This window comes from Ctenopharyngodon idella, chromosome 10, assembly GCF_019924925.1.
Source record: "Ctenopharyngodon idella isolate HZGC_01 chromosome 10, HZGC01, whole genome shotgun sequence".
In the NCBI taxonomy this organism is placed as follows: domain Eukaryota; kingdom Metazoa; phylum Chordata; class Actinopteri; order Cypriniformes; family Xenocyprididae; genus Ctenopharyngodon; species Ctenopharyngodon idella.
Window position 1 is genome coordinate 41,977,273 of NC_067229.1, and position 19,571 is coordinate 41,996,843.

At 36.8% G+C, this 19,571-nt stretch overlaps 1 protein-coding gene across 5 annotated transcripts; it reads left to right on the forward strand.

The window, feature by feature from the left end:
- The first annotated feature begins 2,272 nt into the window (after positions 1-2,272).
- Positions 2,273-18,837, forward strand: cuedc1a (CUE domain containing 1a). 5 transcript variants are annotated; one of them, XM_051911176.1, is made up of 12 exons: positions 2,274-2,458; positions 7,981-8,161; positions 9,297-9,874; positions 9,975-10,105; positions 13,131-13,257; positions 13,669-13,900; positions 15,019-15,084; positions 16,973-17,062; positions 17,160-17,304; positions 17,534-17,592; positions 17,692-17,764; positions 18,132-18,837. In XM_051911176.1, coding segments are annotated over exons 3-12 (1,233 nt in total). In that variant the 5' UTR covers positions 2,274-2,458; positions 7,981-8,161; positions 9,297-9,565; the 3' UTR covers positions 18,133-18,837. The 5 variants fall into 5 exon arrangements, with proteins under 5 accessions (XP_051767135.1, XP_051767137.1, XP_051767139.1 ...); XM_051911178.1 differs by having other exon boundaries at positions 17,160-17,253; XM_051911175.1 differs by lacking the exon at positions 18,132-18,837 and having other exon boundaries at positions 2,273-2,458; positions 17,692-17,768.
- Positions 18,838-19,571: the final 734 nt, after the last annotated feature.

Below are 19,571 nucleotides of genomic sequence, written 5' to 3' on the forward strand. Positions count from 1 at the left end.
TTGCTGTATGTGCGTTTAAGATCTACCAGCATTTATTGTCGATAATTCAGAATTTTATTATGTAAAATTTTCCAATAAAGCAAAAAGGGAAAAGGGGAGCAAGCAACAGACATACCATCAACAATTCAACAATTGGATCCATGAAAAAAAGAAGAAAACACGTGTACCTTGTTTTACAGGGTTCATGCAGGGTTCATGCAGAGTTTGACATTTTTTAGGCTCGGAAATTTCTAAATATAATGGAATTTTTTTTTCTAGTTATGCTTAGTTATTTATTTATATCAGATATATTCATTTTATTTATTTTTACCATATATAGGATTACGTGAGTAAGATGTTTTGCTGGAAATCTGTCTGTAAAGTTACACAAGGAATTCTGAGTTTAGCCAATGGGAATGCAGAAGACCAGCAGCGGTCACTCTCGGCTCAGCCAGATATTTTGGCTCAACGCATGTGTCAGTTCTGCATCAGGCATTGTACAGCACATATAGGAAACAGTTTTCTCAATCCATGATCTTCACCAAAAAAAAAAAAAAAAAAAAAACCTCTTTCATCTCTAATTCATGGCTCTCCATCTGGCCTTGTTCAAATGTTACCCTCCCCCCACACTAGTTCCTTAATCTTACATGCTGCCTTTTTTTTCTTCGCGGAATCTCATATTGGTCGTTAGGACTAATTTCCATGTGCATTGGCTCTATTGGTGCGCGTTCACGGCCTCACGCTTGCCGCATCATTTGATCAGGCGTGACGCGCCCCTGGGATCCCAATACAATCAGCCCTGGGTTTAATCTCGTGTCCATGAGCAGGTGCTTCGGGTTCAAGGTCTTTTGTTTCACCCCTCACTGTCGCCTCACAACGGGGATAAAAGACAATGAGACCCATTGAAAGAACAATTGCGCTTTTTTCAGGGCGCCGCTGTTCACCATCTGCCCGTGTCTGTAAGTACAGGCAGCTGTATTAGTATTTGAAGAGCATTTCTCTTCGTTCATTCATATTCATGAAAACATCTCATTTGGATGTTTCAGCAACATCCAGCACCTATATAAGTCAATAAGACTGTGGGCCCTCTTTGGGAATGGAGCCAAAATATTTATTAAAAATAAATAAAATACCACTCTAAAACTTGATTGGATAAGCCGCGTTCGAAACCGTCATAAAATCGCCAATAAACGCTCAGCTACGTTGCTTGGTAACTAAGCATTATGCTAACGACCTATTACTTGGGTCATCAAAAATACAGTTAAACCATATAAATGTGAAATATTATTACAATTTTTTCTATTTTAATTAAAATGTAATTTATTCATGTGATGACAGATTTTAACCAGCTGTTACTCCAGTCTTGAGTGTCACATGATCCTTCAGAAATCATTGTAGTATGTTGATTTGGTGCTCAAGAATCATTTCTTATTATTATCAATGTTGAAAACCGTTGTGCTGTTTAATATTTTTGTGAAAACCTTGATACCTTTTTTCAGGATTCTTTGATGAATCGAAAGGTCATAAAATGGCATTTATTTGAAATGTCATTTATTCTTGCTGAATAAAAAATATTAAAGGGTTAGTTCACCCAAAAATTAAATTTCTGTCATCATCCTCATGTCGTACCCCACCCGTGAGACCTTCGTTCATCTTCAGAACACAAATTAAGATATTTTTGATGAAATCCGAGAGGTTTTTTTTATCTCACATAGAAAGCAACGTATATTACCGTCATTCAAGGTCCAGAAAAGTAGTTAAAACATCGTTAAAATAGTCAAGTCAGACAGGGGAGAGAAGATATTGTTAAATAAAGTTATTTTTGTTTTGTTTTTTCACAAAAAGTATTCTCGTCGCTTCATAACATTAAGGTTGATACACTGCAGTCACGTTGACTATTTTAACGATGATTTTACTTTTCTGGACCTTGAATGACGGTAATTACGTTGCTTTCTGGGGGATTAAAAAAAAACCTCGGATTTTATCAAATATCTTAATTTGTGTTCCGAAGATGAACGAAGGTCTTACGGGTGTGGAACGACATGAGAGTGGGTAATTAATGACAGAATTTCGTTTTTGGATGAACTAACCCTTTAATTTCTTTTTAAAACAATCTTACTGACAATATATAGTTTAGATTTTTAGATATTTTTAGTATTAAAATAGTATTAAATTAACTTTATATTTAATTAATTGAAGATAATCGAAGTATGAATATAATATTTTGTTAAAAAACTCAGGAGTTGATTATATCTTTTGTAATAAATGCTGAGATGCTTTACTCACCTGTATCCACTAGGATGCTCTTGAGCGCGGTGAAAGGAGGATAATCTGCCCACAGCTCAAGCGCTCAAGAGCCGATAAAGACCCACCATCTGACGCGCTGTGAACGCCACAGTCTGCTGTGTTATCAGTGTTTGTACACAACATGGAGGAATGCAGCATCGAGTAATGTGATCAGAGCAGATCGCTTCAGCTGGTAAGATCTCATCCTCATTCTGTACAGCTCGTGTCTCTGCCGGATGATTTGAGTATGCGTTTATTTAGATAAATTTACTACTGGAAGCACTGTTCAGTTACAATTCTAGTCAGGTAGGCCTCAAGAATGAATCTGTCCTGCGGTTATGCTCTAATAATAACGCCATATATAGCACAGGTCTCTTAAACCAGGCAGGGTGCTGTTATGGTAATACAGTTGGTATGACGTGATGAAGTTTGTTAAAACTCACCTGTGTCTCTGGTCCACTTCTGTCTAAAATCATGCATCCAAAAATAATTATGATTATACGATGAAGCATTTAACTGTCCAATATTTTGCATTTTTGTTTTCTGAAGGTTAGACATCTTTAAAAAAAATCTTTTTACGGTCTTTAAGTGTCAAAAAAATTACTTTTTCCTTACCCCTAATCCTAACCCTACACATAATTTATCCCTAAAATCAGAGGAAAATGATAGGTGAATAAGAATGGTGTAGAAGCCTCTAACCCTTGTTGTAAGCCTAAACTTGACATCAACTAAAAAACTATTCCTCAAATCTGATTGGTTGATTGAAATGTTGTTCCAGGATCAACAAGTATGTTCTACTTGGTGAAATCACGTTAACCCATTAGGTCAGTATATAATAATGAACAGTATTTCTTCTTTGTGATATGTTGACATTTTCCACAGTACTACTATTGATTTTGGTGCCATATTAGCTGATAGCAGACTGAAGTTTGACCTCCCAAAGGACTCTGGGATGGGATCTATTAACTTCCAAATGTCTGACCATATGCCTCTAATATCTGACATTAGTCTCATTATATTAGAGCTTAGTTTAACAGCTTGGCTGAGATCAGAGATCCTATTAAAGGGAACCTATTATGCAAAGTTCACTTTTATAAGGTGATGTGTGTCCGCAGTGTGTAAACAACCAGACTATAATGGTAAAAATCCACCCACTCCTTTTTAATAATCCCCATAAATCATAAACAGTCTCTTCAAACAAGAGATTCCAGATTTCCCCCTAAGATTAGGGAAGCCCCACCCATGATTGGTGACAGAATCTGCCCTATTAGCTTTATCTCCTCCTCTGAGTGAGCTGTATACAGTCTGCCATGTTTATCTCCTCGAGAGCATTTAACAGCAGCATTTAAGTAAGAAATGTATTCTTATTAAAGCTACTAAAGTTATTTAATCAAGAGCAGTGAGTGATTTTCTGTTTTTCTTTTGTTGTTTGGTTCATATAAACAGCATATATAGCAGTAGGTACTGTATATTATGCTGCTGTCACTTTAATACACAAATATAATATACACATGCGATTTCTTTCCCTGCTGTTTACGTTCACAGATATAACCGACTGTTTGTGTTTTTGACATAACCTTGAGTGTATTTTACAGTTTAAGTGCAATAAGGCGTGTAAGAGAAATCAGTTTAATACTCACAGGATGCGCCATCTGACAGCCAGCTTTCTGTGTGCGTGCTTCAGATGTGTGCGTTCAGAAAACCATATATCAGAAGTTTAAACTGTTATGGCTTTAAAACGCATGCAAATAATAAACTTTCATGATGGCGAAGAACTGCAATGTCACGTGAGCGTGACTGCGATAGAGATGATAATCAAAACCAAACAGATGTTTTGTTAGTTTTTGTCAGAGTATCTGAGGCGAGTTGTACAGGCTCTGCCCACTTCTGGAAAGTGGGGTGGGGAGCAGCAGCTCATTTGCATTTAAAGATACATGCACGAAAATGGCATGTTTTTGATGGGCTTTTACAACATGGTATAATAAATGATCTGTGGGTTATTTTGAGCTCAAACTTCATAGACACATTCTGGGGACACCTGAGACTTATATTACATCTTGTAAAAAGGGTCATAACAGAAGTCTCTGTTGTTCTGGTATTTATTTGAGGTGATGTGCAACTTGATTGCTTCAGTGTTAATTAAAATGACATTGTTAAAATAGTGGACTTTCACCACCCCTTGCCTGCACTGTTTCTTCCTGTCCTCTCTTCTTCTCTTTTCTCCTTCTATCTCAGCAGAACCAGGTCAGAAACAAGGACAGTGTCAAAGCCCTGCTCGTGCTTTTGGTTCAGTGCACACTATGTTCCCCTTTTCTTTGGGCTAAACTTTACAAAAGCCCTCTTCTATTAATATTTGGAGAAAATGCATGTGTCTTTGCAATAAAATCTGCAATAGATTCAATTTGCATTCTGTTCTAATAAAATGAATTCAAACTAAATATTAAAAAATATACTAGAATTTGTTATCCTTGTGGGTTTGGGCCCATTAGTGGTAATGATAGCACAGTGTAGAGAGGTGCCAGTGAACATGCTGCTACTTTTATACATAGACAGCAGGCGTGTGTTCTGACATAAGCACTAACCCACAGACGACTCCTGTGGTGATAACAGCTCTCCTTGTCAGACACCACAATCTGTCCGTTTGGATTACACTCTCCTCTTGGACGCTGAATCAGCCAGAAAAGCATCAGAATTTGGCATAGTAGTACAGAAAGGGAGATTGGGATCATTTTGGCAGGGAGAACTTTCTAAATTTCATTAAAAAAACTTTGTTTATAGCTAGTAATTAATGACAGGGCCGTTGTATGTATGCCAGATTCACACTTGCATCCTGTGCCAAATGGAGTCAAGAATGATTCCTTCATCCTTTAAAGGAGTAGTTCATCCAAAAATGAAAAATCTAAAATTATTTTTTCACCCTTATGTTGAACTGAACATGTGTGACTGATTTTCTTTCATAAACACAATATGTGAAATGTTGAAGAATTAAAAGCTTTTTCCCATGCAGCAACAATGAATGGAAACTGAATCTTTCAAGCTTCCAAAGCACCATAAAAGTATCATAAAAGTAGTCAAGTCTTCCTTAGTCATGTGAATAATTCTTTTGAATCAAATTGGTTGATCCTATTCAATTGATTCTCAAAGTGTATTGATTTGATTCCTGAATTCAACTCAATTGCTGCGTGCCAATTCGCCTACTTATACTATGCCCTAAAATATACTGTTTTTGTGAAGAAAAAGTACGTACTTGCAAGTGTGTAGCAGAAAAGTAGGCAAGCTCTGGGACATACTACTACTTCATCAAAATTGCATCTTTAACTGACCACTCTGTCGCTTAGTTATGTGCATTCTGTCACTGTTTAAATTGCCCTGTCACAGTTAAAAACCTACACATTCAATTTAATTTAATTTCCTACCATTTCGCAGAGAAAGTAGCATGTTGATCTAAAAGTTCACAATGTTGTTGCTAGGGATGCAAAGGGGCGGTAAATTTCCAGAAAGTTTCCAAAATTTCCTGAAAGTTTCCAAAAATCCTGGAAAGTTTCCGGAAATTCTGGAAATTTTCCTGAAATTTTTATCGGAAATTTTCCGCCCCTTTGCATCCCTAGTTGTTGCAGATAAAATATAATGTGGATAACTATGAATAAATGTATTTTTGTCAGGTTAGATTATTGATTGATTTGAATTGATTATTATGCTGCCTTCACATGCTATCGAAAATTTCCCACTTCTAAAGTCATGATTACGAGCTCGGCGCATTCAAGTACTTTGTTGTTAGAAAGAACAAGAATCATGGAGGACACCAGATTTATTCTTGCCTATTTACTGGGAAAATCTTATTTAAGCCAAAGTGATATTTAGCGTCCCATTCATTGACAACCCTAAACGTTCACCGCGCTATCTAGATCAACAGCTTCCTGACGATTCTGGAATTTCTGTCAAATACAGGATATTTTTACAGTGTATAAAGCATACAATACGTTTCAAATTATTATTCATATATATATATATATATATATATATATATATATACATACATACATTACTGACAAGACAAGGCAATTTAGCTGTAGAAAAAGTGCTAAATACAACTTGAGAGGGCGTTCATGTCCAATTTTTAACTGGGAAACTCTTATTTATGAAAATTCTGATAGGCAGCATTAATCACGAGTCAAACCCCTCTCTACTTAACCGTCGGTCTCGCTTATCCACCATGTTTGTAGTTTTTTAACACTTTTTAATTATTTTTGTAGTTTTAATTGAATCCTCGTCCAACGCACAGTGGGTTGTAGGCAAGTGCACTTCGAATTCTAAACAGAAACAGAAGAAAATCCGGGTATCTTTGGAATACTCTTTTCAACATACTACGATTTGGGATTTTGGGGTGTACTTGAATAGGTTTTCATTCTTGAATATTAAAAAAAAACACATTATTTTTCACATATTGTACATTGTTGCAGCACCTCTCTTCCCAGTCTGCCAGTAACGCTCTGTTAAGTTTCTATCTCTATGATAGGAAAAGCTCAATGTGCTCTGATTGGTCGGCTGGAGCAGTGTGTTGTGATTGGTCAACCACTTACAGCGTGTTTCAAAAATGTCACGTCCTTACCATAACCGTGAATTTCAACACACTACTAACGCAACTCAACTAGGCCCGCCCCTTTTTTAAAGTATGACTTGGGCGGGAACTATTTAAATGCCCGCTGAAGTGTCTTGGAACATGCAGCATTATTCAATGTGTTGACGTAATTTCAACTGAAACAGGAAGACAGGGCGATGTATCGAACAGCCCTGCCCCTTTTTTAAAATAGCCAATAGCGTTTTGTTTATATCACAGCTCAGCCAGAGCCGTTAAACTCAGTAAAACCTCGGTTTCCTTTTAATATCTTACCTCCTAATCTCCTCTATATCACTTTAAAATATAGCATTCTGTGCAGAATTTAAATGGGTCCGATACCTTTAGTGGTCTGAGCCAATTCACGGATATTTCAGGGGGCCTTAAAATGAGGAATATTATGACATGTACGTTCCCGGAAGAAAACTCAAGACTACAATTCAGAAACAGTGCTTATTGAAACAGAGAATAACGTTTGGAGTGGACTTTGTAACTTTGCAGACCTTTTTCATGCTCAAACAGCAACATTAAAGAAAGTTGAGAATGCCTCTTTAAATGACCTGTAGTGTGAATGACCTATTGAGGGGCCGGCCGATTTGACATAACACCACTGCTGTTGTTTATTCTGTGCTTCTTTAACAAATCACTTACTCCGAGGGTCCAACGACAGCGGGATTGATAGTCGTGGGGGTTGCCATGGAGACAAGACCAGCAGACTCTGATCACATTGACTGTTGATGATGGCCAGTAATTTGAAATAACTAGCGTTCCTGTGTTGCTCTAGAAGGATGATTGCCCCCATTATGATGACACCTCTGCCGTGCTGAGATCTCTTTCACAATTATCAATCAGATCCGGCACTGTGTGGCATTCCTCCGGCTCTAATCCATCTCAGTGGGTCACACAGACCCCTGCTTAACCGATATCAGCTCAGCGGGTGTATTAACTATGGATGACGTCAGCCCTCTGCTGTATGTTATTCACAAGGGCACAGCCTCCCTTCTTCAGAGACACATCACTAAGCTGCTACTGTTCCTGCGCTCGCTGGCAAACTGTGCCAGAGTCTGTAGCTATATTTAGCGCTGCCTGTTTGGTTTTAGGTGCAGATTAATGTGGAGAGATGGAAATGGGAGCGAGGGATATCCGAACCTCTCTGATGATGGATTTTATGGAGGAGCCCGCAGCCTGTGATGGGAGCTAAAGGTTTATCTTGCTGGCTGTAGTCGCTTCCTGGTGGATCTTTTGGTGTGAGCCTGCGTCTCCTCTGCAGACAGACAGCAGGTAGGAAATAGATATATATGTGGGCATGTGAAGCACACTGCACTTGTATGATGATGATGTACGTCCAGCCATTTGTTAAGTGAGGGCAAAATGTGCCCTTTAAAGAGTTTTAAACCTTTTTTAGAAGCCTTGTTTGTTAATGACCCTGATCCATTTAATGTCCAATGGGGGCCGTCCACTGTATGACTCATTCTGCTCATGTGTGTGTGTGTTTATGCTTTATGATCTAAAGTAATACATTTTCTTAACATTAATTAAAATGTTTCAGAATCAGTTCATATTACCCTGAAATAATTAGAATTTTGAGACAATATTTCATGTGTTGAATGTATTATTTGTTCATCTTTTGTGAATTAATTAAAAAATATATATATTTAAATATCAAATACAATTGTCAATCCTTCTTGCACTAATGTGATGTTATAACCAATGAATACTGTAGAATCTATCAAAACGTAAATAAATAAAAAAGATTTACATATATTAAATTCAATGTTGTTATTGTTGACTAAAACTATTAAACATTGTGTTAAATTGAAATAAAGCTGAAATAAAATGGAAAACTTAAAGAATGAAAATTAGAAATGTTGTCTTGGCAAATTACTGAAATTGAAATACTAAAATTACTAAAATGAAACTAAATGAATTATATAGAAATATTTTTAAAAATGAATAAAACCAAAAGCACATACCAAATTACTAAAATTAAACAAAAATTAAAATTAAAACTGAAAATATAAAAATAAAAGTAATATATTATATTACTTTTTATAGTAAAATTATTTTACTAATTATAGTAATTATATTACTAATTATAATATAAAAATAATTCAAATATTAATAATTACTATAATAGTCTATAAATATTTCTAAAATAAAGCTGCTTATATTAAATGAAAGACTACAATGGAATATTTGTACTATTAAAAATACATTTTCACACTTATAATAAACTAATAAAGTCAAAAAGGTGATTAAAAATGGTGAAAATGTTGATAAAATGATGTCGGGTTACAGGATATACACTTTATCTTATGCATACATATATATAAATCTTAATGTAACTTTATATCCATTTTTTCAGCTACCCTTTTACTGAATGCAATATCATTGGTTAACATTTTGCTGTCTTCAGGAGTGGGCCGCTGTTCGTCCTTTGACTTGAGGGGGACTGTGAGAGTGAAAGCAAGGCATTCTGGGAAGCCCAGCCAGTCCTGGATGTGGTTGAGTCCCAGCTATCAGCAGCAGAAGAAAAGTTTATCCAATGCTGCCCCTCTATATACTGAAGCTCACCTCCAGGGGCATCATGAGTGGATAACGGGCATGGCCGGAGGCGGTGCATAGGTCAAGGGGTGGGGCAACTGCAGTGGATGGGCAGCTTTGAGTGGAAGGGAGGTTCTGTAAATGATGACCAGCCTTTTCCGCCGGAGTAACGCGAACAGTAACCATGGCAGCAGTACACGAGGGGATGATGCTGCCTCGGGGGATCTCAATAACAGGAGGCCTCCACGTCAGGTCCGGCATTTGGAGTTTAGCCAGGCTATGGATGACTTTAAGACGATGTTTCCCAGCATGGAGCATGAGGTTATCGAGTGTGTCTTGAGGGCTAACCATGGTGCTGTCGACTCCACCATTGACCAGCTCCTGCAGATGAGCTTGGATAGCCAAGCCACAGATGACAGCTCAGATTCTGAGGACAGCATTCCTCCAGAGGTTAGTCTAGAAACTTTTATTTAGATCTGACGAGACTAAAAGTTTGGCATTTTTAGATCTTGATGCACAACAGGACCTTTCCATCTAACCTCCGTTGCAGATCCTGGAGAGAACGCTGGAGCCGGACAGCTCAGATGAGGAGCCTCCACCGGTCTACGCTCCGCCTTCCTATGACATGCACATCTATGACAGAAAACATCCCGCAGATGTTCCATCCACACCACCACCCAGGCAAGAAGAACATCTAACCGGGTTTTCTGTTGGAAGAAATTACTACTAATAATAGCAGACTTTAATCTGTGAGAGATGTTGTGTTTGTGTTCACTTTGCTGAAATGCTTGTTATGTTGGTTTGGCTACTATTTAAGCTTTTTCTTCTTCTTCTGAGACCAAATTTCTAAAGTTAATTTTCAAGCTATATGACCACCAATCTCGGCACAGACCTTCAGGCTGTTCTGACTCAGTGTGCTATATATTTTCTAACTGACCCGATTTATGGAATTCCCATATCGGACTTTCAGACAGGCTCAAATTTCCATAGACTTCCTCCATACAGTATAGAGTATTTAACCCTCTGGGTCAACATTTTGTTTTTACTGTGAGTGTACACAAATAAAAAGACATTTCACAGTTTTGAATGATGTATAACTTTTATCTGTATGTCCAAAATCGAGAGAGTATTTTGAGTCTCTTTCGCACTGGTAAAAAAAAAAACTAGGTGGTATCGCCAGCGCGATCGCAAACCCCAAGGAGTTAAGCTGTCATATCACTAGCAAAGCCTAACCGCTAGCCTATGGCAATGTGCTAAAATATTTAATTTAAAGTTTTATTTGCTAGACTGCCTAACAAAATGCTAAAATATGCTATCAACACGTTAAATTACGCTAGCCGAATGCTAAAACATTTTATCAATGTGTTAAAAGGTGTCAACAATAACTAGTAACATGATGTCAGTAGGGCTGAGTAAAAATCGATTTCTCGATTTTAATCGATTCTCATTTTTACGAACCGATATCGATTCTTAAATCCCAAGAATCGATTAGTCTAGTCTGTTTTCAGTTGATAAATGAACAGAACATGTAGCGCGCCTCCCATCCAATAAATTGCAATAATCTTTGTGCTTTGTTACTTTTGATATGAAGCAAAGTCTCAGATTTCAAATGACATCCATCTTATTATGAGATTCAAAAAATAAATACCGTTTTGGCGCTGTTTAATGTGACGTGACAGATCGCTTTAGCGCCTCAGTTAAAGAGAAGCGGCAGCACGGAGCGCATGTGAACATCCTCTCCTCCGCTTTAATACCAGTTACAGCGCGAAATAAACATGACTAAACATCTGAAGGTATGTTAAAATACACTGTACAGCTTACCGAAATCCATATCATGTCTCTTGTAATAGCTCAATCAGTGTTTCAACCTCGGAAAAACGTCAATAAAACAGCTTGTAACAATGTCACGTAACGTCACATTTACCTCAGAAAAACACATTCAGTGATCATAATCTCATTAGTCAGCTAGAAAAGTGAACTCTAGAAACTATGCACAGTTACATATTCATTATAATGTTCTTCAATATTTAATGCATGTTTGAATAAATCAGTTATGACAGCCACGATTTAAATGTTTATATTTAAAAAAAAAAAAACGAATTGGAGTAGAAATACGATTATGTAATTCTAAACTTTATTTATTATAAAAAAAAAAAAACATAATTGAGTGTAATTTAAGTGTTTGTATATTTATATGAGTGGAGCTCACAGATACCAGGATGGATTAACTCAAAGGTTTTAGTTCTCAGATTTGGCTCCCTTGTTCTGGAAACCAAAGTGTTTCTGTTTAGATACCGTATATACAGCGTATCTTTAGGCATATTTGTACCTAGTAAGTTCATTTTAACCTTCAATATTATAGTAAAGTAGTTCCAACTGACTCCCATGTGTAGTTTACAGCATTAGTTGAGAGATATACTGATATACTACATCCAAAATAATCGATATCGAATCGAAAACGTAATCGAATCGAATCGCAAGCATGCGAATAGAAATCGAATCGAATCGTGAAAATTGTGTCAATACCCAGCCCTAGATGTCAGTACATGCTAGCAACTTGCTGAAGTATGTTAGCAACATGCTATCAATGCCTAGCTAGCTAGCCGGCTGTTTTTCTTACTGTATTTATATAACCTTCAAACTTTAAAAAAATATTTGAAACTTTCAGACAAGGCTTTGTCACGCCAACATCAAGGTTTGTCTTGACAAAAATTTACTTCTCTAGTTTAGTCTGCTGCTCAGTATAGTTGTGAAAACAGTTTAAATTTACACTTTATTTAGCGAATAAACTGTTTTTATGTTCGCTGTTAGTTTATTGTTACTACATCAAAGTCTTGAAGATGTTTTACAGAGTGGTATTTACAGTAACTACGCTTGTAATCCAAACTGACATCACTAGCTATGTTTTCATCCAAAGTTGCTACTTGAATTTATATGGAAAATTGGAATATCACATAAAACATTTGCGAATAAAGCACCGTTTCCATCTCATGTGTTCAAGAGAACAAAATTCACTTTATGGGAAACTGGCACAAAGTATCAGTAATAAAATTGAAAGGGGCAACAGGGGAAGTCACTGTCGCTCTTTATTTCCCACATAAGAAATTACTTGCGCTTCAGAGTTCACAGACGAAATGCAAGAAACGCTGTCATGTTATCTTGCGTTCAGAGGCGAATGCTGTTAGTATTGGATGTTTTGGGAACATAATTGTGTGAGACAGTTTTGTGAGCTATTTATACTAAATCATTTTGATGACAGACCTTGGCTCAGGCATTTCAGAATGTCTAAAACAACATGGTGTGCAATGTGATTGGTCTAATTGTTAGTCCAGTTATCCAATCACATCTATTTTTTGTTGCATATCGAGGGATTTATTTGGTGAAAGTGTTTCCAGTTGTAATTTATGCACACGTCTTCTTATTGCATAAACATGTATCCACATCAATTGAGCGCACAAGTTTTTATGCGCATCTTGGCGTTTCCATGCAGCGTTTTTTTGTGTGTGTGCGCGATATCCCAAAATTCGGATAAAATGCTTGGATGGAAACATAGCTATTGACCTATTAGTGTGTGAACTCAATAAACAAAAGTGTCTTATAAATGATTTAAATCACAAGATGAGGATCCCATCAGGCCTTTCTAATTTCAGGTGTGTGTTTCAGAAGAAGAATTAGTATTTTTATTTTATACTCATAATTTTGCCAGGTTCGATGATTATCCCCCTCCTGGGCATCAGCAGGTTGGCAGATACAGGAACTGGAATCCACCGTTACTAGGCAACCTCCCCGATGACTTCCTGCGGATCCTGCCTCAGCAGTCAGAGAGTCTTCAGGTGGATTTATTAATTACTATCATGCAGTCTGTAATAAAGTATTAAACTAAATATCATGTTTACAAGCATTTAGATCCAGATTCAAAGATATAGATTTAGATTCAGATGCAGATTCAACCCCCCCACCCCTCCCCCCTTGTGTTCAGATTTACCAGATTTATATACAGTGACAATATTATATACATTTAATCCTTTGATAGCATTTTAACATTTTTTTAGGCACAATTTCATTCAAAAATACACACAAATACCATTAGTTTACAAAAGCAAGCATACATTGTGATTCAAAGACCTCTGTTGAAGTCTAAATTCTCTAGCTTTAAGGCCAGACAAAGCAAATCAATCGTCTTATGGTTGATTTTTTTTGTCATTTCGGTAAAAATGTCCTTGGTGATTTTTGTCCCCCTACAGCGTTCTCAGAGCAGCCTGTCTCAGCCTTCCTCCTCCTCCTCTTCGTCCCTGTCATCCCTGACGCAGCTCTCGTCCAGCAGTGGTGCCCTGTCAGGTAGCGTTTGGTCTTCCGAACAGGACAGGAAGTTGAAACAGTACTTGGAGGACGAGAGAATCGCCCTTTTCCTGCAGAATCAGGAGTTCATGAAAGAGCTACAGCGTAACAGAGACTTCCTCATAGCTCTGGAGATAGGTACTCATACACACACACATATATATATATATATATATATATATATATGATATGAGGACCTCAATGTCAATTTCATTTTGCCTTCTATTCTTAAAGTCACAATGTAACGGAAGTGGCAACTGATTTTTTCTATAATGTGACAGAACATTGATTGTAAGAAAGGGCCAGCTTAAAAAAAATAAATGATTGGAGAACCCTGGCATATGCTAACAGAGAGAAGTGTGGCGCTTAACCGAAAGATTGGGATATGACATTTTGATTTAAAAAAAAAAAAAAAAAAATGAAACATGGATGAATATGCATGGATTTACAAAATAGGATGACTTTTCATTTCATGTCGACTATAAATTACAATTAAATGAAAAGTATACTTTTACTTTTTTATATTTAATAAAATGCTATTTAAATATGTTATACTTAATATAGACTCATTTGAATTCTAAATTTTTAGTAATTTTTTATGAGTGAATGTGGATTGCCACAGGGTAGATTTTTATTTTATTTTATTTTATTTTATTTTATTTTATCCAGTTGCTATCGGGCTATTTTTCAGATATTTTCTCCCCAGAAGCTGCAGTGTAACTAGGTCAGAAACACACAAGAACAAATACACTTTCACACAAACAGTCATTTTTCAAACATACTTCACTTAGGATGAAATAATGTTTGAATTTCTCCATGTGAGAAAAACCTCTCATTCATAGTAAAGAATTCATAAACCAATTAACATTGCAGTCAAGCATCTTTTTTGCAGTCTTTACCAATATTTGGGACCCCTCAAAGTCTTTCTTGCTCACCTTACCTGCTTTTTAGAATGATTTACAGTATGAAAAGCACCATACAAATAAATGTAAAATAAATGTAATCGAGTTCTACAATTTTAATTTTATTCCCCTTTCTATTTGCAAAAAGATTGGCAATGTTTTTCATTCTCATATTTGTAAACCATCACTCCTGTCATTCTGCTAAAATGCATTTTGAATTGACCCCAGTGGTGTGTGTAAACATTCCTAACACACTGTGTGCAGTGTTGTGTTGTTCAGTCCACTGTCTCCACTCACTCTGGAGCGGTTGATCTTCACCTGCCCTCAGTGACCCTGTTGCCTGCTGTGTTTTAGATCGTCAGAAGTGCGAGAAAACACAGTGTGGTCATTCATCCGCTTGCACGGAGAACTCCACCGAAGGTAGATTCCCTTCATCTTCATCCATCAGCCACACGGCGCGAGCTGCTTTGCCACACAAACACTGACAGGAAGCTTCGTCTGAACTTGTTTGTGTCGCCACATAAAGCATAACACTCAGATAATGGCCGACATGGGTCATATTCGCCACTGTTGTAGCATTTTATTGTTTATCATGAAGTTAAATAAGTTAAAGAGGACCTATTATGCTTTTTTACATTTACAACTTTTTTTAGTGTATAATGTTGCTATTTGAGCTTGAAAAAGGTCTGCAAAGTTACAAAGCACAAAGTCACTTCAAAGGGAGTTATTCTGTATATCAGTAAGCACTGTTTCTGAACTTCCTGAAACGCCTCCATTGTAGTCTTGAGTTTTCTTCCAGGAACGTACACGTCACAGTAGTCCTCATTTAACACTTTCCCAGCCATTGACAGAATTTTCCTTAATTTTATGAGACAACGCTTCCCCACCATTGACGTAATTTTCCGGCTTTCTGTGTTTTCGCTGTTATATGGTAGAGGGCGCTATTACGCTGAAAGAGTACTGAATCTCTGGATCAAAACACATGCAAAAAAGGAGCAGAAACAAGCGATAAAAGCATTGCTTGTGCACGTTGTAGTCTTTGAAAACAAATATGCAATTTTCTCAGCTTTTTGTTCAAAATGTTGCTTTTTTTATGAAACCTATGCATATTCAAATGTTGATAAAAAAGAACTTTGTTTGTTTAAAAGCAGAGGCTCTGTTCTTTCTTTTGATATATTACATGTTCAGATATTCATACAACAAAATATTTTTGGGGCCATGAAATTTTGTGAAAATTATCAAAAATGCTGGCGGTGACTGGCAACTTTAAAAAAAAAAAAAAAAAAAAAAAAAAAAAAAAACCTGTAAATTCCTGCAAAAGGCATACGCAAAAAAAGGGGCATGGCTGAGTTGCGTTAGTAGTGTGTTAAAACCATAGACTGTATAAAACAATGTACGTAGTGTCTGTGACGTCACTGGTGGGTTTCTGAAGAGCATTTTTGAAGCCCAAAGTGGGCGGAGCCTGCCGTTGCCATCTTGCCAGCGCATCACTGCATGTCACTCCCAGATAACCGAAAATGGGCAAAGAGGCGGGACATGGTTGGAGCTGAGGTGACGTGATGGATAACAGACAGCAGACAAACAGCTAGTAGTGACAGCAGCGGCAATCCACCTGTCACTCAAGTGGCCACGCCCTTAATTATGCATAGCTTTTAAGGCATTATAAAAAAATTCACCCCCCTCACAGTTGTCATGAAGGGCAAAATTAGCTATATAGACGAAACCCACTTTTTGTACCAGGCTGTAAACATTTTGTTCTGCTGTAAAGTTGCCCATTTTAACATGGGGGGTCTATGGGATTGACTCCCTTTTGGAGCCTGTCTCTAGTGGCCAGTCGATGAATTGCAGTTTAAGTCACTTCCGTGTTGGATTCAAGAGAGAGACCGGAAGGTTTCTGCTTAGTTGAAACTCATGGTTATGGTAAAGGGCGTGACATTCCCAAAACACACTCGAAGCAGTTGACCAATCACAACACATTGGTCCAGCCGACCAATCAGAGCACATTGCGCTTTTTGGACGGAGTGGCTTCATAAAGACAGGAACTAAACAGAGCGTTGCTGACAGACTGGGAAAAGAGGTGCTGCAACAATGTACAATATGTAAAAAATAATGTTTTTTAACATTAAAACCTATTCTAGTAAACCCCAAAAACAAAATCATGACTCTGTAAAAGGGCATAATATGGCCTCTTTAAAGTTAGTTGTTTGGATGTTTTTGCCTTAAAAGAAATAGTTCACCCCAAAATTCTGTCATTATTTACTTCTTTACAAACATATGTTGACATCCTCATGTCTAACTCTTGGTGTAGGTGATACCTGTGGCTCGGGGTCTGAGGAGGCCTGTTCATCTGTCTCTGATGATGCCTTATTCATGGAAAAACTCAAGCACATGGGCAAATGTAAGAGAACGCAGACCTAAAGCTTAAAACTTAACCGCAAATGTATCAAATGGCTTAAGCTCTCATCCCATTCTGACCACTGTATTATTACCTACAGCTACAAGGAAGAAGCTTTTTGAAATTGCTAGGTCATTCTCGGAGAAGACCAGAAGGAAGAAGTCCAAAAAGCGAGCTCTGCCCAAACATCAGTCATATCCTCATATGTCCAGCCCAGACAGTCACTGCCTGAAGGTTGCATCTATGTATGTTGTGTAAAAGAGGAGTTCTTATATTTTTATTTCTGGATCTTACTTAGTCTAGCTGTTAGCTTCAAGCTAATGTGTGTGTCTAAATATGATTATTTGATCATGTAGCCTATTATGTTAAACTTTTAAAAGCTAAAAGTGCTAGTTTTAAAATTCATCTTAGAATTAGCTATATGGCGTTGTAGTATTAAACGTGTAGTGTGTTCATTCCTTGACTTCCTCTCAGTCTGGGCTCTGCAAACTCCACCATCAATCTCCTGGATGAAATAGAGGGGCCGCTGTCAGGTAAATATTCTCTTTAGCTCAATGTATTGGCACTGCATGGATGTACTGTATAATAATTGGTGAAACCTTGTAAAGTGGATTTGTGTATGTGTTTGTAAGCTGAGGGTGATAGCCAACTTAAGAGGCTTTCAGGAAGAGAGGAAGGGGAGGAATCAAAGGAAGTGATGTCATGGTAAGTGCACACACACACACACACACACTAAACACCATCAAAGATTTAGATATATAGATATAACAATATGTATAATATATAAAATTTAAATATATTTAATATGATGTGTTTTGAAATTCTCAGAAAATCATGTTAATTTTTATTGACACATTTTTCATTTTAAAAGCTCTTTCTTTGATGATCACTACACTTTAGATTTAGATAATTGCTATTAAAGTTGTAACAATATTTTTTCTATACCGTTCAAAAGTTTGGGGTCAGTAAGATTTTGTAATGTTTTTGAAAGTCTCTTATGCTCACCAAGGCTGCATTTATTTGATCAAAAATACGGTAAAAATTGTATATTTTTTTTGATGATCTTTTACAGATGGATGAATAATGGCCGGAGCAGCCAATGGTCTCTGGATTTGAAAACTAAAGCATCATGAAGATCAAGATTTTACTCAGTTTCCTGCAATGCTTTATTAAACCTGAGCCATGAAATCATTGTAGTTCTATTGTTTGTAATATTCTGGTTCAACAGTCTCTCTTGTAGTTTCTGAATGGCATGTGGTGTAGCAGATCAGGTGGTGTTAAGAAGACTGCTGTGTCGAGTCAGTGCTCATGCTGTACTCAGAACATCCACAAGCACAAAACCTCACTGCTCAGCTTGATAAGAAAATCTGTTTATCTCAGGAGAATTTAAACGGCCTGGAGCCCATGTACAGTTCCTGTCATGTTTAGAGATTATGCTCTTTCCATTCCTCATGATCATATTTGATAGATAACATATTAATTTGATATCTGGGTGATTGGTTAAAAATTAGTTATCAGATTTAGTTGCGATGTTGAAATGTGTTTTCAACCAACTCACAATCTAAAATCATGCTTCAAGTCTTCTTTTCACCATTCCTGAAATGATTCATGATTTTATTCTTAGTGTAAAGTAAGATCTGGTTGTGTGTATTTACACTGGGATAGTAAATATATTGTAATAATTTTCACAGTTTAGGGCTGTTAGCTCACTGTAAATTGCTATTGATTTTCAGAGGATCATTTTGTTTGTTATTAAATAAATTACATTTTGAAACCAACACGTCCATGTTTGTCTTGATTATTAAACAGTTCCCAGAACATTAAAAGCTTCAGGATAAAGATGTTCATATGCACAAATTTACTCAGAGTCAAATATTTAGGATGTAAAATAGTTTTGTTTTAAAATATTCATTGTGTTTGTCACTCTACTGATTCTGGTGTTGTGCTGTATTTTCTATATGAACCAGTAGAGGACGCCACACCCTGTGCCATAAGGCTAAACATAACCTTTTTTGTGTAAGTTAACATACTCTCTATTCTAAGTTAACATAACTCTTTAACCCAATGTTTAAAAAGACATTAAGTAAAACTAAAAGTGTCTTACTGCGTAATAAACATTGATCTAGCAAGGCTATTATAACTCGAGTCGTTACGTGATAGATCTGTAAGCTCTGAGGAAGATTATGATTTAAAGGCGCACACATACATTTTTTTCCTCACTAAAACGTTTTACACAAAGAAATGACTAGGCAGTTCACTAAAAATGTTTGCAATCGCGTACACACTCTCATAAGATAGTCATATCAGAATCTAGTCGTATCAGTAGCTTAATAAAGCTGATTTGTTTTATATAAAGCGGGTCGCCTCATGGGGGCAGACGTTCCAATCACATGACAACTTGAATACTCACTTTATCTTGATACTTGCTCTTTGATTAAACGCTTTCACTTATGGAATACATTTATAGTGTCTGACTTAATTTATAATGTCAATGTCATCGGTAAATGAAAAC